At 40.0% G+C, this 25,185-nt stretch overlaps 1 protein-coding gene across 8 annotated transcripts in view; it reads left to right on the top strand.

Moving 5' to 3' along the window:
* The window catches only part of Chi (LIM domain-binding protein 2 Chi), a 111,154-nt gene that overhangs the window by 70,183 nt on the left and 15,786 nt on the right, over positions 1-25,185 (top strand). For 6 of the 8 annotated variants that reach the window (XM_069137107.1, XM_069137102.1, XM_069137101.1 and 3 more), the window contains one exon: positions 18,810-18,903. In XM_069137107.1, the coding sequence (XP_068993208.1) occupies positions 18,810-18,903 (94 nt within the window). The remainder of the gene's footprint in view (positions 1-18,809; positions 18,904-25,185) is intronic. The other 2 variants (XM_069137108.1, XM_069137104.1) reach the window with 1 other exon arrangement.

Genomic DNA, 25,185 nt, shown 5'->3' with positions numbered 1-25,185 from the left:
CTCTTTTCCCCTTTCCTTTACTATTCCCTGTTCGACGATTCGTCGTTGATTCATTATCATTTTCCTGACTATGAATGCAGTTTGTAATAAAATTGGCTAGCGAAAAAAAGCAACAACAAAAAATCTGAGAACTTCTGCTTTTTGTCCGCACATGGTGGCTGAATTTTTTTTTATCCCCATAGCTTTTCTTCGAAGGAATTACGACGATTTCACAACCTTGCTGCAGCAGGTTTTTTATTCACGGTCGGGGATATAGATTCTTTTTACGTGCCACGCGACAAAGAAGAAGAAGAAGAAGAATAAGAATAAGAAGCAGATATATTCCCACGACGAAAACGCGTCTACTACGGTTTCCTCGGCATCTCGGTTCCTCCTCCCCATCTTTGATTACGTTCCCACGTGATTCTCCTGACCGCAGACAAGATGAAATCGGCGTTCCGCTGCACTTTGCTCGAGACCTTTGAAAGTCTCGCTTCGGAGACACGCGTGTTGTTTTTGGCTACAGGAATCAGAGCCCCTAACAAAGTCGCTTAAGTCTCTCCATTTTTCTTCCGCAATCTCCTCGACTTCGATATCATATCAACAATGAAGAATATTTAATTTTATTCGTTCCAACTCGAAAGGTTCGCAAATCGTTTCATAGACGCCGCTGCTGCGTGCCGTTGCTGAAAGAAGGCTGGTGTGCAGAAAATCAGAGTAAACTGGACGCGGTTGATGACACCAAATACAGAAAACTAGGTCGGCGTCGTGACTGCAGTTACTTTTTTTACTCGCGTCTTGCGTATCTCCTCCTCTCAATTACCCACGCGAGAATATCGCTTTACATTATCAGTGCGAAGCAGTGCGTGCCTACGGGTCACTTACAAACATCGGAAAAGGATCGACGGTGCAAAAACTGTGTAAAAAGGAGATTCGCGTTCTATTGGAAGTATCCACACCTGTCCGAGCGTGGTTTTATGTGTTTTCGCTGTGCCGTTTCCCACGATTGAGCGTCAAAGAAACTGGAAAAGTCAGCAGTGTGAACAAAGAGAAAGAAAAAAAATAAAACCGCCGCCCTGTACCTTCTTAGGTTCACAGTCTGTGTATAAAAAATTTAATTCCTTATTTATGTGCCTTTAATAGTATGTTGGTACGTATTACATCGTGGATAAAACACAAGTGCCATTCTATACACGGAAGTCTGTCGCAAGACTTGGCTTTTATTTTCATTCCGAATCTGTAATCCAGTATCGATTCATCGACTTATTTCATTGCAAATCATGGAGAAAAACAACCGTTCGATGGAGATTCTTGTGTTCTACCGTTGTTGCTGTTCGTTCTGGGTAGAGGGAAAAAAAAGATTCAGTCTGTCGATAATCGTCAATTGAAGATCATACTTTCATTTAATTTCTAACAGTCGCTCATCGATCCGACCATATTTTTTACAAAATCCTCCTCCTTTCGTCGAATTAATTATCAAGGGGATGTCAAATACGGCGAGTTGTACGCAACAATTTTTACTTCCTTTGTCTAGTAAAATCCCTCAAAATTTTGTCACAGACGAGTAATTACGACGACGCTTTTCGATCGAATAAGAAAATTTTGAAGAACTCGCGACATGATGGTAAAAAATATCGTATCGCGACAACTCAAATCGATTTGAAACAACTAGCTGCAAATACTCTGCTCTTTCCACCACTACAAGTTTGCATAGAAAATGAGTTAAGGGTGCTTAACTCGAGCAAGAGTTGAAGCAGGGTCGCAGGACCACCATCCATGCAACCACGCGTTTAACATTGTGTCGTTATACGAGTTTCGCGTTCTCCTCGTCGAGGTCCACGTGCCCTCTGGAGGACCAGTTCGATATATGAATGAGGGAGCGAGGAGTCGCTGCACCGAGATATCTCTCTCATTCGACCACCGGCAACTTCACTCCGCACCACGCGTGCCCATCGCTTTGGCCGGGTTCAAACCCGCGGAGAGAAGACAGGGGGGAGGGGAGGGGGGGGGGGGGGGGGGGGTGTAAACGGTTGGGAGGGTATACATACCTACGCTGCTGCGGACCGAGGAAACGTTTTATGATTAATCGCCGTCCGTCGGTGACGATAACTGATTTCCTTTTTATTTTATTTTATTTTTTTTTATTTCTTCTTCTTCTTCTTCTTTCTTTCTTCAATGGGGTATAACGTCGCGCGAGTAAAACGTTTGCATTGTTACAGACATACGATATGCAACGAAAAGACTCGTCGAGCTTTCCTTTGAGGAAAATTTCTAATTTGGTACATGTGTGCAGTCGTTACGCAGTCTTTGACTGTTTTTTTTTTTTTTTTATCGTTTAACGCAATCGAAGAGTTTATGGTCACGGGTGTAATGTGGGAAAGTAAGTTTTCTTTTTTTGCCTTTATTTTGTAAAGTATAGGTAACTATACGCGGTCAGCAATGCAGCTTTACGAAATTTCCATTCTTTTCCGATTGTAGCGAAACACTGCGTTGAAAAAAAAAAAATAATATTTAAAAAAAAGCGTTTCCCCCGAACGGAGACGAATCTCCTACAAAATTTCCATCGTGTAAAGGTACTTGAAATGGATGTAGAAAATCGTTCTTAATTTTTTTAATTTTCGTTGCCTCTTCGTCACTTGGTACGTGTTATTTTTATTTAAATATTTTTCTTTTTTTAACATTTTTTTTTTGTTCACTCCCCTCTCATTTCTCTCTTATATCTTTCTTTCTCGTTTTTTTCTTAGTCTTCATCTTCTCAGCTCAGCACGTCACGAAACAATTCTCACACGTCGTATTTCTTGGCGGGCAGCGATTCCCTTTCTCTCTTTATTTCAATCCGGGGCCGTTTGGCCAGTATAGAATTCCTTCGAAATTTAGTCGTGTCTTTGATTTATTTTTAAACCACTTTTTTTTTCTAAGTATATATATAAATATGCGTCTATAACGTTTCTTCGAATACATTCTGACCGTCTATTTGTACCTAGCCAGCCGCCTAACCCCTCGATAATTGTCGCGCATCGGATGGAATTTTATGGAATTTCGAACTTATCCCGCATTTTTCTCGACGAATCCCTGGGTACGCCAAGCAAAGGATCGTTACAATACCGTCGTCCGCCATTGCAGTCACGGGGATTCGGAAGTTGGTCAATACCTATCAGGAAACACATACCGCGTATAATCGTGCGGCACGTATAACGTAACGAACGCTCAAGTTTCCCCCATCGACGCGAGTATAAGGTACATATATGCGTGCATATGTATAACGTAGGAGAATTGTATAGGTATGCGGGGAAAGGGGGGGGGGGGAGGAGGAGGATCCGTATAGGAGGTTTACCTATATTTAGACTGATAAAAATACCTTCTCGCCCTCCCGCGTGTCGGACTCCCGTCTCGCTGATCCGAATTTAAACTTGTACCAACTATTATACTACCGAACGACGACGAACAAACCGATACGAAGATACGAACCAGCGGATGATCTAACCCATGCGTTTTACGTACGTCGAGGAAGATTCATTATTTTTCGTTAATTAATTTCACGATCCCGTTGCTGTCTCTGTTTCAACACTTTCTTATACTTTTTATACCCGATGTAGGTGAATAACTTGGAATTAGTCGTTCAGGTTACTCGTATCGACGAAGAATAATGAGAATTCATTTCAATGCAGAGAGGAAAACGTTTTATCCATCTTGTAAGAGTTGGGGGGGAAGGTTATCGCAGAAAATTGAGAAACAGAAAAGAGTAAATATCGTGTTATTATGCTTGCGTATGATATATTTTTCAGTCACACGAGTCAATCGATTACTACGTTTATCCCCCGTTAAATTAAGAGTAAAAGAAAGGAATTGATAAAAAAAAAAAAAAAAGGCAAAAAAGAAATAATCTCTAATAAATGAGGCCGAAACGGTGGTTTCAACTTTTAGCCTGCACCTGTGAATTGTAAGGAACTGTGCAAGCGTCGTCCAATATTACACGATGTATCTTACTTGGCGATTGTCACATGTCGGTACATGCATTATGCATCGTATATAATGTACGGTATGGGATATAGGTAGGTATTATATACGTAACGTCCATTATGCGTGCAACGAGTAGACACATAGCCTACGTATATCTTCTACGCCTAGCGAAGAAGATAATGAAAAGAGTTTAAAAATAATAAAAAAAAAAAAAAAAAAATGAAATAAAGTAAAGAAAAAGAAATATCGCAGGGTACGCGTCGTGTACATAGTCCATGTGCTTACGTACAGGTACATACTGCAGCATATACACCATATACAGTCACAGGTATCTCGCGTAGAGGTGTATTATTATATTTTCTACTCTTCGACTACGCGTATACCCGGGCGAGTACGTATTGATGCACGCATCGCGAATTTGACGCTGCATGTGTCATCGAGAGGTTTATAAATATAGCGTACGTTTATACATATCTATTTACACATATCGCGTGAGTGTAGGTATGGTGTACTCGTAGAGAGGATCGTAAGTTTTATCCTACGCAGATACGTAGTTATAAAAAGCGCGGGAACCGCTCGTTGCGATGATGGAACTGAAAATCATGTTGTACGAAACGCATATCGAACCACCCGGTATAGTTAAAAAATACAAAAGCATGCCACATCCACACGTTTACGTACTTGTATGTTCGTTGTGTATTTATCCTAATTACCGTACACACACAGAGGACTTGTTTTACTCGCGATGTAGTAGCCCAACCAGCAAAGCAGAGTGATGGTATAAGGTCGCGAATACACGCGAGGTGTACGGTTATGAAAATTTCACAACACGGTTTGTTTCCTCGGTTAATTATACTTATCAACAATACCTATACGCCGAGTATAATGTCGCGATCCAAATTCTGCTGTCCTAGCTGAGCTCAAAAATTCAATCAATTCCGCTTTGCAACGGGTAGAAAAATTCCGCAAAACCATCCCGAAGCTCATTGTCGGGCCGCTACTGCTAGATATTAAAATTTCCATCCGCAGACGTTACGGTTACGTGTCTATGCGTCGATGTGTGTACATACGCAGGCTACTATACGTCAATTGTCAGCCAGGTGATTGGGTAAGATCGGTAAAAAAGAACGACCCGGCGTCACGCGCGCGGGTCGACTCGGTTGCGTAATACCAGCGACCAGACGCGTACATATGGGTACGTATGTGCACAGGCATGCATATATATATGTACCCAGTGCCTCGTGTATCTAACGACGAACGAAGCGAACGAAGCGAACGAAGCGAACGAAGCGAACGACGCGAACGGGGAGATCAACTCCTGCGAGAGATCGGAGAGGAGAAGAGAGTTTACTTTTTTGTTTTTTGCATTCGTTTTTATCTTGTTTATTCATAGATTGTTTGTTGTTTTTCTTTTTTTAATTATTTATTCACGGCGTTGTCTCGTTTTTTCTCTCTCTTCCTCGGAGATCCGTTTTTCTTGCTTCTATTCTCTTTCAGCCTTCGCGCATACGCGCATACGTGCATACGTGTTTCGGGTACTTGTACAGGTATCAGAGAAGCGTCGTCGTCAGTCAGCCACCTCGGCTATCTACCTACACAAAAGTCATTCTCGACTTCTGCAGGTGTCGGAATCGTTGAACGAGTATACAGTTTGTTAATTTAAAAGGAAACCTAGATTTTTGGAACAGTTATATTCCGACAGTATACTACGTCTTCGAAATATAGATGTCTTAAATTATACGAGAAAAGAGGAGACGGATGCGGCGGTTGATGTGTGCCCAGAATTGAAAGCAACACCGTTCATTTCGGCGAGAATGTACGAAGCGTGATTATTCTTTTCCCAAAAGCCAGAGGTAAAAACTGGCTGGTTTAGTTTTTTTGTCTCTGTCATCGTCGTCTTCCTCTTCTTTTTAACCTTCCGAGTAATTTGCCAACCCCAATTGACCGCGTGAGTCCGCGTTTGAGATCTCGAATAAAGAAGAGGTGGTGGTGAAGTTTAACGAGTAGTTAACAACACCGGATCCTCTTTGTTAATACTGTATGGCACTCTCGAGAGAGATACACCGATACACCACCCTGTACCAACGAACCTCGAACGTCAGTTGGATCCACCTCTGTATACCTCCTTATACCTTTCCGCTACCTGCTGCCTTTGGATCAATTGCGTAAATTATCGACTCACGTTTATACCTCGCACACAACGGACGGACAGCCCGTGGCTCATCGCACGGATGACGATGATGTACCGTTTGCTAGATTCTCCGCTAGGATGGAGGAGAAGAAGCCTCGTCATTAACAGCGCTAACAGTACCATTGCACCGCAGCAGCGTTGGGTACAGACACGTTTGCGCTCTCGGCTTCGTGTCGTGCACCAATATCCATTCGTCCTGCCGCTCAGGATCTCCAGTCCTCCAGGCCACAATGCCTTACCCAATTCCCCACAGGTTTCTGGAGTCTGGTTTGTCGGCTACGAGTGCGTGTATCCGCCTCTTTCTATCCTCTCCTTCTTCTCTCTGCATTCGCGTCGCCTGGTACACAGACCCAGGGTGCTCATTTCATCCCGAGACAAATTTCATCAACCGTACTGGTGCGATGAAGTCAAGTTCACGTTGGAGAAACGACCGTTTTCATGGTCGGCTTCATCACCGGCTTCTTTTCCGAAGGGTTTTACTACACTGTGACGGTTGAAACCTTGGCAGTTTTTGGCTTGCTTGAAACCTTCTCACACTTCGGATCACTTCGCTTGAAATTGTCAGTCACAGGTCGGTTAATACTTACCCTCAAATTTTACGTACATCTATTTTACGATCTTGGATTTTTAACGATACGTGTCCAGGTCGCTTATTACGGTTCGCTATATCGTAAACGAATCCAATGAATTCAAATTCTCGCTGTAAGTAACGCGTTGAGGCTGACTTAACGCGGGTGCAGAACTACCTCGGGGGTATTTTTAGCGCTAGTTGCCGCTTACCGATTATTCTGCGCTAAATCATAACTCTTGCAGGATGTACGTCTGGAAGAAGAGGTGAGCTGGTACATCAGCCTGAACAGTTTGGGTTACCGTTATACGCGATATTTCGTTTCGTTTCCGTTCCCTCGTCACCCTTTTTCTTCTTCGAGTCGAAAATGTCCTCGCTTCTCTTAATTTTTACTCTAAAATCGACACTCCAGATGATTTCCTCATATCATTTTTCTTCTACTTCTTCTTCTTCTTCGGGTTGGAGAGAACATTACGATTTCACGGTCTTTTCTTCCTCAAAGGGTTGAGAGATCCATCCTGTTATCGGGAGTAGATCTTGTCGAGTGATTAAAAACTCTCGAGACACTTGACGGTGGCAGGGGTATCATAACGTCAACGTCGATAACTCTTTCACCCGCAATCCGATACCTACTTATAAGTACTTTATTAATTGCGACCAATACTTGACTAAGTAACTAACCAACTGCTTCGTTCTGCTCGGCGCAACGACGTTATATTATAAGCGTATAATTGTTGTTCACGTAATTACTTCAGCTGCCGGCTGCCTTGTCGGATATGAATTTCGGAAGTCGCATTACGACTAATTACCGACGCGGCAATGAGCCGATTATAACTCGATCGCAACGAGCCGAGTATCGAATCTCCTACGTACGGAACAAAGTTTAAAAGTACAATACAGTCGAGTTGGAAATATTCTTCGAAGAAGATTATCTTACGAGCAATTGAGGGGTGCTTGACGAATTGAACTCGGCGATTCGTCAAGTTTATCAAATATTTTCGTCGCGAGTGAATTTTACATCGTACAATTTTGATGCATCGATGCATCGAGTGGAAGAGTACTTGAGCTTCGACGACGAGAATAACGAAAACGTTGAGCTGCAACGAGTTTCTTCTTCTTCATCTTCTTCTTCCACTGCAACAGCAGCAGCAGCAGCAGCAGCAGCGCGTGTACGATACCACGATCATTATGGCGGGAAAGGCTGCCTTCTTGGTACAAGCTGTGCATGCGCGAGTATTAACGAACTGTAGCCAACGGCTGAGCCCTGGGTATATTATACAACAAGTGTTGCCACCGCCACAAAGCCCAACTTCCTACATTCAGGTTACCGGCAATATAACCAGCAGCAGCAGCCCCTCCGACTCTCGGTGCGAGGAGGTGAAAACCAGTTTCAGTGATGCAAGGAACGCGGGTCCGGCATGAGGTATCCATCCCTTCCCCCGTCCCGCCCTCCCTCCATTCTCTCTCTATTCACCCATCTCACTCGTATGTCTGACAATGAGTCTATATAAGTCGTATACCCACTCTAGCTACCTTTATGAGAGAGAATATGAGAGAAAACGAGACAGAGATTCGACCGTGAAACTATAAACTTAAATCAAAAATCACTCGTAACGACACGCATTTCAAATGATTCTCCTCGAATTACAAGGTTATTTTTTCTACAATACCTTGTAACGTAAGTGTAACAGTTATCGAAACGCTTAGACCCAATTATTGACCCTTTTATTTTACAAAATTATAAAATTACGGCAGAAATTGTGATTTTCTCGATGACTAAAACCAATAGCTAGAGGGTTAGACACTAGAAATTTATTTTTCGGTAATTTTAGCACCAAGGATCAAACGGATATGCAACCAAAAAAGGTCAATAATTGGTAAACTTAGCTTAATTAAAATTCAGCTTAACGTTCGTGCGTACGGAAAAATGAATAGGGTGTACCCTACTGTCCAAAGTATAATAATCATTAATCGACGATGATGATAATGATGATGAAGATGATGATGATGATGATGATGATGATGATGATGATGATGATGGTGATGATAGTAATAACAATCATAGTGATATAGTAGAAATATTTTAGAGGTCAAATGTCCGCCTTCGTAATTTATTAAACGATGCACCGTGCGTTTTAATAAACGTATGATACGCGATACGTGGTGACCTGTGTGCTTGGAGTGGTTTAACATTATTCAAGCACCTTGTACGCCTATCGACTTATACCTGCCTGCCTCTGCCTATCTATCTACCTACCTACCTACCTACCAACCTATACCTGTGCCTATACCTACATCGACGTAACAATAAATAGCAACGTCCCCCGTTATTATCTATATGGACGCGTGTAATTATGTGCCTCCTATGTGTACATATCTGTACGTGGCCGATATCGTATACAGCACAACCTTTTGCCTGTGTATCCATCCATACACGGACACGTGGTTGTAGCTGGTGGTGAAATATGTATTACATCCAATGCCTAGACAAGACTACCAATTTTTGTCTTTCTTGTCATCCCTGCGTGCGTTTACTTTTTTTTTTTTTTTTTGTAAATTACTCCGAAAGCAGGAATGATTTGAACATTTTGAAGCGTTATGTCGGACGTGAACCAAATACTCGTGAACTTTAATGTTTCCACTCACTGAAGTGGATGTACTCGTGGATCGTGAGTATAATGATACGAGTATGTAGCACGGCGCTGAAAATGAAATGGAGTTTCCGAGTTTTTCTTGCAGTTTAATGGTTTTGCAGAACAAGCGTAAGCACGGCACGCAATATTGCGCCTACAATCGGTCAGTTCATAGCTTCGTCGAAACGAACGTTCGGAAATTAAAGCTCATTCTGCAACGTTAAACAACGAGTATAATCACAGAATTTTCTAATTTACTTCGATTCCTGTCTGTTGTTCCTTCTTTTTGTTATTTATTTATTTTTTCTTCCACCGACCCGATACCTACGAATTCAAAGAAATCTCGACACATGGCGCTAATGGGCTGCAACGAATTCCATTTAGTTTCTCGCCTCGGATTAATTTATTTGTTTTCAATTCTCATCCGGATCCCTGATAGGAAGACACGCGTTCTACGGAGTTTGGTTCACCTAGTGTAGAATCGAGCGGCCACAGAGCTGGCGGACTCTCTCTTCCTCTCATTCTCTCTTTTTCTCTCTCTTTCTCTCTCTCTCTCTCTCTCTCTCTCTCTAGGTCTAGATATTCTAAACTTGGACTCTGCCACGCTGCTGCTACCATCGTGCAAGCGATGTTTATACATCGAGCAGCGATTTAGGGTTCCGAAGGGTATACCTACTAGAAGTTTATGGCGGTAGAGTCGACGGCTAATTCCGTCCTTTGGTCAAAAACAACCGGCATTTCTTCGTTGCTCTGCACTACGACAAAATCGTTTCTCTCCCTCTCTCTCTCCTTTTTTCTCTCTCTATCTAAATATCTATCTTCCTTCTAAAAGGTCAGTCGTATACATTTATCGTTACAAATTTTGCGTACAATACAGAACTGCAGTCGTGTTTATTGTACCGACTAAAGAATTCATTGCGAAATTGATTCGGGGTGGGTGTAATTTGTAACGTAAAATACTAGGTCGTCTATTTTATTTCTTTGTTCCGTGTTTTTTTTTTTTTCCCCCCTCCACCGGCTGACGTACTCGCCGGTTTTTCAACCGAAATGAATTCTGGAAATGAAATAAAATAAAGAAACAAACGGAGAATACAACGGTTATTTTGACCTCATTCGCTTATTTTTCTTCCGTTGCGCAGATATTCAGTCTGCACGTAACCTGCACATATACAGACATACGGTATAATGTATAATTTACTTTTGTTTAGAACGTGTACGGTGTGATACGTACGTACGTGAATATGTGGATGGGTAATGAGCCGGGGAACTTTGGCTATGTAAGTGAAATTATATCACCGAACACCGTCTCTCGTCTCTCGTCGCCGACGGTGGCGTTGACGGCTCTGTTCTTCCGCAAAATGTGGTCGGAGGGAGTAAGACGAGGGTGAGCTACATGGCCTAGCTTGCGAACCGAAGCTTCTGTCTTGCCAATAATATATGAGCAGCGTGCGAGGTCCACGTCTTCGCGAGATGTATCCCTTGTCATATCTACAATACGGGTGGAAAATAATTAGGCACCGCGCGTTTCTGTCTGTAAAAAATGTATAACGCAGGTTGCGAAGTTGGACAAATTTCAATTTCCGTTTTCTTATTCGTTCGGTTGTTATTTATTTATTTTCCCTTGTTCGATAGATTTTATTCAACGCTTGTTTCGGGCAAACGTTATATTTATTATAAGCTTTACTTGCGGAGGAACGACGATGAAAATTTACATCCGGTTAAAGACTGGGTTTCATACGTTGTACAATGTTCGCGAAAATTGTTGCCGCGCAATGATATTATAATTGAAACAATATCTTATAAGGAAGAGAAAAAAGAAAAAAGTTGAGATCTTTGTTGCAAGAACAATTTGATTTGCAATATAATTTCGGCAGTTTGAATTGGGGCGAAGGGAAAAAAAATTTTTTTTTTTCTACAAAGAGTTGCAACTAATTTTCTCTCGATGATATTAATTTCTGCCGCTACTCGCGATCGAAATAAAAAAAAAAAAAAACCCTACAATACTTGATGCAAAACAATTTGCACGAAATTTGATAACGAATCGTCTATGAATCTTATCTAAAATTTAAGTGTTAGAAACTCGATAAAACTATATTACCAACGAACATTACAACGACTGTTCAATTATAATTCAATCGGTGGAATATTTTACCTAATGACGTATAAATGGCGCGTCTGTGGGTGAGAATATATTTCGTTGCCTTTGAAATATGTTGTAAGAAACTTGCGTAGAAGCTGCTGCGTTCGCCACCTAACTTATGTCAGCCGGGATTAAAATTCTGTTCTCGAGCTTGAGGATAATTTACATTTCGCTTAGACAAGGTCGGCGGCGAAGGCTCTCCTCCTTAAGACGGCATAATGACTCAATCTTGATCTCCGGATCCGCGGTCCGATTGATTCCTTTATAAGGGATGTGATGCTGTTGCTGTCTGGTCGCGTGGCTCAATTACCACGCTCTCTTACACTGATCAATCTATCGGATAGATTTATTTCCTCCATACCGATGTAGTATAACGCATTATGTTAATTTCCAATGCCTGATTCTCTTCATCGTTCTATCACTCGGGTTCGAATATTTTCACTCAAAAATCAGCAGTGTGTTTCAACTGAGCTGTGACGTTGTTGTTGTTGTTTTCTTTTTCTTTTTCTTTTTCTTTCAACAAATGTAGGTACGGTGTCAATTTTTACCAGCATTAGTCGAACTATTTTATATCAACGCTGCATATTCTTTCTTGTTTTTCTTTTTTTTTCTTTCTACTTTTATTATCATTACGACGTTAATTTCTCTTATTTAACTTCATTACCTTACATAACTATATTCTCTTCTCTTCACTCCTGGCACTGTGCGGTATTTTCTTGCTTACCGCGGCACAATGAGAATTAGAATAAAAACACGAAGAGTATTTAAATGGTATTCCGTATCTTTACGACGTTCACACTCGCGCGTCGTGAGTATAATAATCTCGAGATTGAACGATTTCTTTTCTTTTTTTTTTTTTCACCACTCGATAGTTGAGAATCGTCGTAGTTTCCCAGCTATGTATAAAAATGATATTTCGTCAATACGGAGAGCTTAATTCTAAAGCAAAGGTAGAGAAGGAATAAAAAAATGAAAAATAAAAAATGTAACGAAAGGATAAGGGTAAGGAAAAGGAAAAGAAAACAGTTTCAATCTAATACCTGCAGGATACCGATGCCGTTTAACATTTGAGCGAATACCACGGGGTGGAATCGATTTAATAGAACACCCTGCACTTACACACATACATGGTATGTTTAATGTTTTGGTACGTATTTATACCCACATGTATGTGCGTGTGCGTGTGTGGAGTACATGGTATATTATATAGAGCACATACAAGCCGGGCGATAAGCCTCCCCATCCCCCTGGCGACGAACTCGCTGGTCGTGCCAGGGTGATTTAGACGCGATTTCTATCTCGCTCTGATTGATTTCCAAACCCACATGCATCTCTGACCGTCCATCCCCCTTTCCCCCAGGCTTCTTTAGCCATCGCCGAGCTGTCTAACACGCGACAAACACCTCGCTCCGTTGGTTCGTTGCTATCGGGTTGAAATCAGCGATACGCGTTCACTTCTTCTTTCAGTTGCGTCCAATTGAGGATGCGTCGGATTTAATCGCCAGTCGAAAACGTGAGGAACAGGGTACATGATAAGATTCGGTAACCGAATCCCAATTCCGACGAGCTTTATTGTCGACAATTTTTCACCTTGGTGGTATATTATACGTATCTACGTAACAAGAAAATTAAAAACCGCGATTATTTGTAGATATAGTTGAGTAATTAATAATATAATGTGAAATCTGTGTAGTTTTGGCTAATTTCAATAAAAAAAATCGTAAAATTGTTCCGTTCGTGTATGAAATTCAGACGATTCAGCTGATATCGATTTTTGATCAGACAAATAAAACTTGAAAAAAAAGCATATCAGCTTATGGAATGCAACCTGCTATAATGATCGTAAACTTGATAGAAACTTCGGTTTAGGCTAATTGTGGGTAATTCATTAACGAAGCAAAACTCGCTTGTATGATTTATTGAAATTCGTTTTACGGTACAGTCTTTCTTTTCCAAAGTTGATGTAAAAAATTTCACGCATGCAACGGAAGTTTATGGTCCGCAACGCGTTTCCAAAAGTTTCTAGCCGCGAAACCGCGCTGAATACCGAGATTTAGAAGGCTCGGTGACGCTGCTGACCAAACCTACATTCTACACATCAACCGCAAAACCAAAACTTTGCTCCAGCGACGCGTCCGTTTCTCGCTGTATCGCATTTTGTCATTCCGAATTTCTGCACGCAACACTGCAGCCAGGATATATTGATTCGATATCAGTGACGGAAGAGTACAGGAACTTTTTTGAATTTGAAGGATTACGCAAAGTTCACGTTGTTACGTGACTCTGATGCATATTGTATATTTGCACTCGTCGTGAAATTTTCAAATATAAATTATGCGCCCGATTTTCAACAGCCGATCGAAACTTTTACGTAAAATGACTTATTGCGCGTAGTTGGTAAGAAGTCTCGACCGGAGAGTACATATTTCTTATCAAAAAAATTATCTTTCCGTATCAGTATTTCGATATAACGTGCATCGTTCCAAGTGAATTATCGTTACAAAATGACCCACTCGCTGCATCACTGAAAGATATTACAATGATTTTTTTTTGTTTGATTTTTTCGAAGGGCTTTTAGTCGAATTCCAACCCCACTGAAAAATTCACCGCTTTGTACGTGCAAAAAAAAAAAACAGCTATATTAAAATATGGAACGTCGATCAGGCTAGATAACATTTTTTATTCCGTTGAAGAAATTGTCTTGTTATAAAAATGAGTGATGGGGCTTGTACTAATTATTGACTAAAGTGAACGAAACGAAACGTTTAGACAAAAATCGCTGTTCATCAATTTTAGAATCGCCTTGCAAGGAGTTGACATTTCAATATATGACCGATATAATACATTGCTTTTTCATTACGGTTCATCAAAAATTATCAATTTCCCGATAAACGCGCATCCTTCGGAATGAACGCTAGACGAATTCGAACCTCGCGTTATACCGATTAGGTAAAAATCTTCGACCGATACTAATGCAAAAATGAAAATCAGGTTCCCTTGTAGAGTAGATTTTGCAAGGAGCACCCCGTAGGTGCAGGGCAAGCGTTCCATGTATACATACGGGGATGTAGTATGTACTACACAGCAGTTATACCACATAGCCACGGAGAGAGAGCGAGAGAGCCGAGACTCGAAGGGAGGACTAGCATGACTCGCAGGCATTGATCGCACTTTCACCCCATGAGCAACCCCTAATAACACCCTCCGCAGGGCGGCGTTAAGGGGGGCCGAGGGGGCGGCGAAGGGTGAAGAGGGAGGAGAGCTGCTGCGCCCTTCCCCATGAACCCAATCTGAGGCGACCCACCGGTCGCAGTGGTTCTCAACGCGTCAGCTGGCCGTCAGCTGATTTCTTACCAGCGTGTCGCAGCCCAGCTACGGCATTACGTACAGACGGGGGTCCTCGTTTAAACGGCAAACCCGCGGCTCGCCTCATTACCGCGGGCTCAATGTCCGACAGGCTGGCCGCACGCCTGGAAAACCTGGAAAACCTGGAAAACCCGGAATTGTCGGGGAATTTTTAATTTTTTTTTTTGGAAAAAAATTTTATATCTTGGGAATTAGAAATCATTTTTTTTTTTTATGTAACGAGAGTACTTTTTTTTCGTTGAGAAAAGAGATCGGCTCAAACTGATTTTATTTTACATCGTATCTTTCTTCGATTCGAATTGTATTTGAAACTAATTAATATGGAGTTAATATGCTGAACGATTCTGGTTCTAGGTACTGGAAAATTTGGAAATGACGTGAAAGTTTTTTCTCGAAAATTTTTCAGTCACCTTGTGTACGGTTCTAACGAATTTGAATCGATGCCCGGCGTTTCCACATTCGTATAGCGAGGAATTTTTAATGTTACGGTATGTTTTACACTTGCATTGTCTGCGAATTTTCTGATCGCGCCTGGAAATGCGGTTTGGGATTTATAAATTTTATGAAATTTGTAGGATTAATAAACATTTCGCATTTCTCGAATTTTCGATACCGGGATCATCCTGCCGCGTTTTCATTTTACTTTTCAACCTTCACACATCGTCGAGACTGTATTGGTAGGAAAGACGAACGACAGAAATCCTGGTCCAGGCTTCGTTTTAGATTCCGATTATATAACAGAACGATTTGTCACTGCTCGTGGTCGACATACCGACGTACATGTATGTAATATGATAATCCCAATGAGCCTGGAATAATTTATCGATAATTTCCTAATCGTCGCGTCGTCAGATCCGTCCGATACTGAGAAAATAAATTTCTCCAAATTATCGGTTCTGGTATACGTAAAAATTCAAGGTCCTCTTGCCAGAGATTCTCTTCTCGTTCTCACCGTTCTCATACGTACAAGCACGTGAAATCTTATTTCAAAGCGTCTCACGCACGTATACTCGCCGATCAGACAAAACGAGGTGTTGTCGTCGTCGCGCGAGGTTAGCTAATTTATTCAAATATTTAAAAATATTCAAGGTCAAACGACGAGAAGTTCGAGCTCTATTAGTCGGCAGGTATAATATTGCAATATTACTGATAGGCTGGCAGGCAGGTAGATTATATTAGTCCCGTAGACTGAGCGAAAAATCAGCAAGGACATCATCGCGGCGGTTCGATATATATACACATATACACGTATGAGCCATATTTATAGACTCGCCTTATTTTTCGTCAACTTAATTTCTTTTTTTCGTCTTATCTGTATTATCGTCATCCGTGTCCATGTGTAATATTTCCAAGACCGCATAGTATCGTTTTACACGGAGGAAATTCGTTAAACCATTAAACACGTAACGCGAAATCATCGTGTTCAGGGTATACAATTCGTGTCGTACGACGAAGAAAGTGTTCCAAGTTTCAATTTTTCCTCTTCTTATCCTCACGATAATACGTAGATTCGGTACGTTACCTCGCGGACATGTCTTAATTCCGGAAACACAGACACAGCCAAGAAACGCTGCTGACGCAACGTGGCGAAAGACGATCCGGCGCCTCATCTTCTCTCTCGCTAGAAGAGACGAAGTTGTGTAATGTAAGAGACGGGATGGATGGATGGATGGTAGAGGCAGAGGCAGAGGCAGGGACTCCTCGTCGCACCTATTAGCGATATCCACCTGCCATTAATCACATCACCGCCCACCTTAATGATCCCCGAGTACTCGCAGCGTTAGTTGTAACAACTATACCCACCTACCTTGGTAGGGGTACGTATTTCTCGTATCTCACGTGACGCCGGACGCATTAATGCGAAACAAAAATCTCATTCTCTCATCCCTAATTAGTAACAAACACCCCCCTCCCCTTCCCCCTTGCCGATGTTGCGGCAGACGTATTAATTGATCATCACTTTACGTTATACTTTTTTGTATTTTTGTTCTTTTCTAATTGATGTGTCAATTCGGATTATCGCAAGTGCGGTGGTCGTTGTGTTTCAAGTCAAAACCCACATCTCTCTGATGTTTCGGCGGATTAGTGTTTTCACGTCACTTCAATTTTTTTTTTTTTTTTTTCTTTTTACTTCTATACATATAATCGCTAACTATTATCCACGATTTATCTTTGTTTTGAGTAATATTACACGACATGCGGAATCCTGCCTTTAATCGCGAACACGTCACGAAATTATTAAACGTACGTTGTTCTTTTGGGCTTTTTTCGCATTCTTCTCTAACTTAATTTACCTTTGACCAACGAAAACGGAGGTGTTTCTTTTTCATTTCTCTTTAACGCTGACTAATCAGGTCGATGAGAATTTAACGAGGTTACCGTATAAAACTTGTGGCCATACGAATCGTCAATATTCGCGGAAAAGTTTGCATACCTTTATGCATACGTATGCGCACATTACACATGATGACCCAAGTACGTGTATAAAGACCACGATAAGTACAAGCGGTAGAATATTGAAAAAAAAAAAAAGAAAAAAGTATTACACCGTAATACTCTGCTATGCTGCATTCTTTGACGTAAAATCCATACGATACGCATCTTATATGTATACACATCCGTGGGACTACTTATTAATACATACACGTACGTGTAACGCATGTCCTTGCGAATTCTTTAATAACGCAGGATAAATCGTGCCCAAGTGCATATTTCACAGCTGTCCAAAAAGTTTCTCCGCTCGTTCAAGTTCCGCATATTCTCCGTAGGTGGTGTACAAACTCCAGGTATGTCCCTAGGTAGAATATGACGGGCGTGTAGGTGTAGGTGTAGGTGTAGGTGCAGCCTCTGATCGTGAAACACGTTTCGTCCTTGCTCCTGGCAGAGGACTCCGGAGTAGAGCAGCTCCGCGGATGCATTTGGGACCTCCATTTCTCTTCCCTTCTCTTCTCTTCTCTTCTGCATTCTTGGCCGCCCCTCTTTTGTCGCGATAAGAAATTGGAAATGTATATGGATTTCATTTGCACGCCATACCGCGCACCCTGCACCGTGCATTCGCGTAACGTACGTCCTTCGTAATTTTACCTACTGATTGCCGATCCTTTTTGCCTCGTGCACTTCGTGCGCACTGGCGCACAAGAACGAGATGTAACCGCAATCGCGTATCGCGATATCCTCAACGTGGAAACTACTAATCCGGAAATACTAATCCGAGTCCGAGCTTATATGTGGAAAATCGATGGTGAACCATCTGAGCTTTCCAATTACGATATTATTCTATGACGAAGAAAAGGGAATCGTCGTCCTTTTGGAATTTACAGGCTTGGTTTGATGAAAATTTACCACACATTACGAACGATGCTGATTTAAATAGTTTGTTTGGCAAGAAATTCAGGGCAAGAGAAAGTGGAATGGACAAGCATTGAAATATTGTAAACTACAGTTTTTGCTGTGGGAAGTTTTCTACTCGGAAAAATGATTTACTTGACAAAATTTCGAAGATCCTTAGAATCGGTGGGATTTACGAACGCAAGTTCATCTTTTCAGGGGCAAGAGTTGAAAACTTGTATTTTTTCTAAACAAAAAAAAAAAAAACATCATTTTTAGTAAAATTGAATTTCGGCGAAGAAACTACAAAGAATGAAATACAAAATAACAGGAACTCGATGTTTTTCAGTATCCACTCTCAAAATTCATTTGCCGATCCCTTCGCTTTCTCTCGCTCGATGTTTCATTATATCTGTAGCAAAGTCATTTACCTTGTTTATACACTGTACGATAGTACGTGCATACAGTATATATGTATATGTATTCTAATGATCAACAATTTTTACACCCGTGGCGATCACTTACTTATTCACACACTTGGAAGAAGAAACAAAGATATGTCGGGGGGTTGTAAAAAAAAAAATAAACGAAAATTCACACACTCGACACTGCACCCTAACATGACCGTTCGGTCTGATCTCACAGATCGTTGCCTGTCCTCAGGAGGCACACCCCGTACTTTGGCCAGCCTGACTACCGCCTCTACGAGCTCAACAAGAGGTTACAGCAGCGGACAGAGGTGAGTTGAGAAAAAAAAATCATTCCATTTAGCAATAACTCTGGTTTGCACGTAGTGAACGAAAAAACAACATTTATATATATATATATATATATATGCAATATTGCTACGTATGAAACAGGGGCGGGGGGGAGGATTTGGATCATGACTAGAATCTCACGTGTTTAGCCGTGAACTAATAATGATTCGTGAGTAAAATTGTTTGGATATAAAAAGAAAGAGGAAAAAAAATTAACGAAGGTAGGTAAGGAAAAGCAACGGTTCGTGTCGTTTCATGGCATTCTAGATCAAGGATAACAATTTTTATTACCGAAAATTCTTTTTTTTCTTCCTACCTTCTTCGTCGCCGCTGCGGAGAAGAATTTGTTGTAAATTTTAACGGTATGAAAAAAAAAGCGAACAAAAGAGAGAAAGAACTAGGTAGACAAATTTATTTATATATACGTATGTATATCATATGTACACACATGTTTAAAAAAAAAAAAAAAAAATGTCGAGAGAAGAAATAGAACCTAATTCATAGAAGTTCCACAGCTTCTCGCTCGGATGACCGTAAATACTGCATAGATATATAAATAGAGTGCAGGCGTATCTTCTTCGTCGGTGTTTTTTTTTTTTTTTTTTTATCCTTTTATTTTGGTTTTACAATTTTTTTTGCATTTTTTTTTTTTTTTCTTATTTTTTCTCGTACCATCTCCTTTCCTTCTTTTTCTCGCGCTTCTTTTTCCTGGAAAATAAAATCATCCGGGCCATGGACAGTCGGTCTAATCCTATCTCGAGGCACGTGCGAGCGTCAGCAACATCAGCTCTTTATATATAGAGGTTGAATACTCTGTTTATACGTTTTAGCAGACGATCTATACAGCCATCTTTGATGCAATACACGGTTATAGCCTGCAGCCGTTTCGGGATGTGGATCGCAGCGATTTCGATCGATCGGTAAATAAAATTAGGTCGAAAATAACGGACTCATAAAAATCGGATCGAGGAAAGAGTATAAAATTTTGTTTCCTATCTTCTCTCTTTTTTCTTTTCTCTCCCGTTTCCTCACTCAATAATTATACGATCGAAATCACTGTTTCAGTACCGTTTGACATTCAGAATTTATCAATATTCCCGCAACGAAGGCAAATATCCAAATCATACATATATATATATATATGTATTTAAGTTTCGTCGATAATTAACGTGATCCGTTCATCACGCGTGTTAATAATAACTACACGCTGCACGCATTGCACGCACGTACAATGTAATTTTGCGGTGAGAAGGTAGAGAGAAAGAGGAAGAAAATAATCCGCGAATCTAGACGATGATAATTTTTTTCTTTCCTCGTTTCGGCGACGTTTCGTCAATTGTAATACACATGTATGGAAATATTTTTCCCTATGTCGTGTTATTCCTTACGTAATCGCCTGATTTCATATCGTCACGTGTACCGTGTACGTACGTACGTTGTATCGAAGGCATGCGTTGTATCGTCAACGGTATTGCATTACGGGTGGAGGGAGGAGGTATACTTGAATCTCGATCAGGGTCATCATCGCCGTTCGGGGTGTGGAGTGAATCGCGATTAGCCGTTTGTCTATGCGTATATATCTAGTAATACATAGGTATGCCCCGACGATGCATGCGTACACGCGTAACTCTTATTGAAGAGGAAAAAAGAAAAGAGAAAGAGAGATGCTGACAGTGAGATAAATTTCATTTTCTTTGCCTTTAATTTATTTTCTTTGTAGTTTATTGTATATTGAGAAATTGAAGAAGAAAGTAGAACGCGTTAGAAATATTTTTTTAAATTGTACAAGAAAATTCGACAGCACAATTAACAACTGTTTGGTATTTGTAATTAATAATTTGGGTTTTTTTTTTTCTTCTTTTTATTCCATGGTTACAAAATCTCGAAAGTGTGAAAAATACAACTCACGTGTTAATCGAATAGTCACTTCATTTCTCATCTCTATCCCTATTTTTGTACGAGTTCTTTTTTTCTTTTTTTTTTTGTCATCGTCGTTAGATCACAGATTCGGCGTGATAATTTATTGAATCTACGTAATAATCGATCGTTGATTCGATGTTTGGATTTTTTTTTTCAATTCTGCCGTTACACGCGTATAAGATTTTATACATATTGGTTTTAGAAAAAAATGAGTCGATTTTTATCCTAAAAGATAATTGTGACCCTGAATTATATGAATTGTAACGTAAATATGTCAGCTGATTGCGTTCTCAATTTTTTCGACGTGTTTTTGACGTTATTATCCGACTAGAAGGTTATCGGAAAAACAATCACGCGGAGAGATCGATGATTAAGTATATTATAGGTATCGTACCTTTCGATAAATTACGCTGCGACGGATGATGTAATTCTTTGTATATTTTTTACCTTTATTCCTATGTACCCCAACTATTCACTAATGATATAAAAATTCTAAATTAGAGTCATTTTTATTATCGACATCGTGTCGCGTTACACTTTTATATTATAAATTTAAAAAAAAAAAAAAAATAATTTTAATCGTGTATCGTCCGATTCTTGCAGCGAATTTCCAAATCTTACACGCGTTCTTAGAAACTTAAACACGCATATTTCAGTATATTACACGTATAATTGCCGGCTGGCTCGTGCGTATATTTCGACGTAAACGCGGGACTAATTTGCTTCTTGGCTCATTAATCTTGGAACGCTTGAACCACCACCACCACCACCACCTCCCATGCTCTCTGCAATGGCGTGCAGGACACTTTGACGGTGTCCAGGCAAATTATCCTTAACCATCCCATCCCATCGTTCCACGTATCCTTGCTCAAGGGTTATCACCGTCTCGACACTGCGGGTCTCGATAAAAATCGTAGTATGCATTTAAAGTCTTTGCACATTTCCTTCTTTCGTCATACCAATTTATTATCCCCTATTTTTATTTTCCTTTGAAAAGTTGAAAAAAAATCCAAAAAAAAAAAAAAAAAACCATTCAACCGACAAAATTCACGAGGTATTTGTTTCTATCACTTGTTCACTTGCACGGATGAAACGATGACAATAAATCGCGTTTTCGATTTTTTGGCAAAATTACAAGGTAACAGTTTACCCAGCAGCGCGCTATAACCTTGTTATTATTATAAACGACGAGAGTCTTAAATTCTGACTTTTCATACAATCGTACTGTGTACTCGTGAAATACACCTACGTAAATTATATGTATACGCGTACGCATATATGTACATATAATACGTGTGTAACGGTACATTGAAAAAAAAAAGAAAAAGAAAAAACTGTTGGACACTACCGTACGTACAGCTAAGAAATTATGAATATGGATGATAAAGTGCTATGAACGAAAACGTGTTTGAATATTGAAATATGTAATATGACGGCTTAACGATTATTGTCAATACTTTGTACAGCTGCAGCAACCGTTTCAAGTTTTCATTATTCATACATTATTTCTGTATATTATACAAAAAATATATTGCAGATTCCGAATTTGGTATTCTTTTTTTTTTCCATTTTAGAATTTCGATCTATACTTTACACGTGTATTTGATAATGTTTTTTTTTTTTTTTTATATATTTTTAAAAATTTATCATCAGTCAAAAATATATTACGTTGATCTGATGAAATAGAAATGATTAGAAAAATTTACTAAATCTAAAGTGGCTTATTTTAATATATTTTATTTTGATGGTTGACCGTTTCTACAAATTTTCACAGCTACGATGAATATGAATAAATCGTCTAGGATCCCTCCTTCTTCTCGTGAACCGATTTTCTTTTCTTTTTCACGTACTTTTTGCGAAAATTTTGTTTTCTCGTTATCCAATGTATATCGACGAACTAAGAGATCCTCCAGGCGACTTCCACCTGTAAGTGTACAGACCCGGTTCCGGATCCCGTCATGTCAACGCGAATCCCTCTCTTCGCCATCGACGAGCTTCTTCTTCCTTCGCCTTCTCTTCTCCTCTTCCTTTCGGCTCTCCGCATCTTAGCACAGAAACATACGTGTATATGGGCCAATTCATACCGTTTTGACCTGGGTCTGACCCTTGACCTCTCGGATGGGGTTGACAATTTTTTACACGATTATTCTCACTTTGAAAGGCATTCGGTTTTTTTTTTTTTTTTTGTTTTTTTTTTTCTCTTCAACTCGATTTGAATTTTCTACAATTTTTTACAACTATTTTATTGATCGACACGATTTAAAAATCTGAAAAAAATACTGAAAAATCCTGTGTCCTTTCAAAGTGAGATTAATCATATAAAAAATCGCGGGCTCCGTCCGAGAGGTCAAGGGTCAAACCCAGGTCGAAATGATATGGACTGCCCCACGTATACGTGTTTGTAATGATATACTGTATGGATTATAGAATCTCGTTACACGTTACAATAACGATTTTGGATCGGGGTTGAAAAATTTTACGGACAATAACAACGATAAAAAAAATTGTCGCGGTATTTGGAAATATATCTCGAAGTATCAAGCGAGAAATGATTTAGAAGGGATAACCGGAGGGAGAATAAGATGACGAAGAAACGAATGAAAAGAACGCGAGATGTGGAAAATGGTGGAGAAGAGAAGAACTAGAAGAATTAATGCGAACCGCGAAACTTGCGAATGAGAACGCGCGACCGAGCAGAACTTAGTCTCGATGGATGCTTTCTCCAAACTTTCACGGCGATTTCGAATTGTTCCCTTTCTCGGGCGTCTCCAGCTCGGCTATGCCGCATACACATGCGTATGTACGTACATCGCACACCTCCAAGGTACATGTGCATAGAATTTGAAATCTAGTTCATAACGAAGAGCGCCGACAGGAACAGCTGCTTGTCCCAATTTCTTTCGTTATACCTTGCGGAAGAATTTTCTTTCGGACCTTTTCTTTTACACCCCCCCCCCCCCCCCCCCCCCATATATATATATATATATATATATATGTAAATATTGGTTAGTCCTTTTTTATTTTGTTCGCCCAGAAGAGGAAAGAAAAAATACTCAACGATGGTTCGGCAAATTCAGCATTCGCACAGTATTATCACGATATTATATGACAAATTTGCAACGATTGCGAGGAGAATGCAGGAAAAAAACGAAAAAATCGACGATTGTTAAGGCGAGGCTTCTTTAAATATCTTTTTTAACTCTTGTCGACCGAGTTATTATATCGTCGCGGAGTTGAAGAAGAGGTAAAATGACAAGGGATGGAAAAAATGAAAAATAAAATGAATTTCATTTCGCTCCGGCATCGTGAATCTGCTCTCTCTCGCTGTATCGATCCCTAGCTGGGGCGTACTTGAAAAATCAGCCTGGAAATATAATTCCACGTTTGCGCAGACGAACAGCAAAGGTATAGAAACGGTACTGCGTGTGTATATATGTATATATATATAGATGTATATATATATGTATAACATATAGTACGTGTGTAGGTATACGAATTCCGCGTTTATACAGATACGTATACACGTATTATATATGACGGTGGTTGTTCTTTTTTTTCTTTTTTTTTTTTATCTTTTATTATTTCCTTCTCTATTTGTTCATTCGGTCGCTCGTTCGTTACTCGATTCCCTGCTAATTTTCATTTTCACCATTCTCGTTTTATTTTCACATTTATTTACCTACTCATCTCGTTTCCGTCGATACCCATAATGCATTTCAATGCAAATCTTGCTATCCGATAACGCGTAACTGTTATTCGTTCAACCGGTCTTGAAATATATCCACTGCGATGCTTAATTAGACGATGATTTTAACCTCGCTTAGTATCATTCTGCGGTGATTGATAATAATCTTGGTAGAAATTACTCGTCTACCCGTTTATTTTGAAAAAGTTGTTCTATGGTAGTAATTAATCGTGCGATTGAAATTGACTGATATTCTCGACACAGTGATGATTTGTACATATCGTTGAAAATCGATTAATTGTATTTCGCTAATTCAACCTGAGTTGAGTATTTGAGTATTTTTTGTTGTTAGTGTTCGCAGGTGTTTTAGCGATGAATTTTATCGATCAAAAATTGTCCGGTGATACTTGTACGGTAATCGATTTATTTTCTACATTTCTTTCGTACGTCTCTGTGCAAACGAGATTCTACGAGGGAGGGATAATAATTGTTCCAAAATTCCAGATTATAAAAAATTATGTCTCTTTCAATAGATTTATGATCTCGACAATGATCTTGCGTATCGATACCTTTCAATGTTTCCCCCTCCTACATACGAATCGAAAATCTTACATTATACCGAAAAGAATTGTTTACACGGATATCGTATTAAATATTT

This window comes from Neodiprion pinetum, chromosome 6 (assembly GCF_021155775.2).
Source record: "Neodiprion pinetum isolate iyNeoPine1 chromosome 6, iyNeoPine1.2, whole genome shotgun sequence".
Taxonomy (NCBI): Eukaryota; Metazoa; Arthropoda; class Insecta; order Hymenoptera; family Diprionidae; genus Neodiprion; species Neodiprion pinetum.
This window is presented reverse-complemented; position numbering and strand designations above follow the sequence as displayed.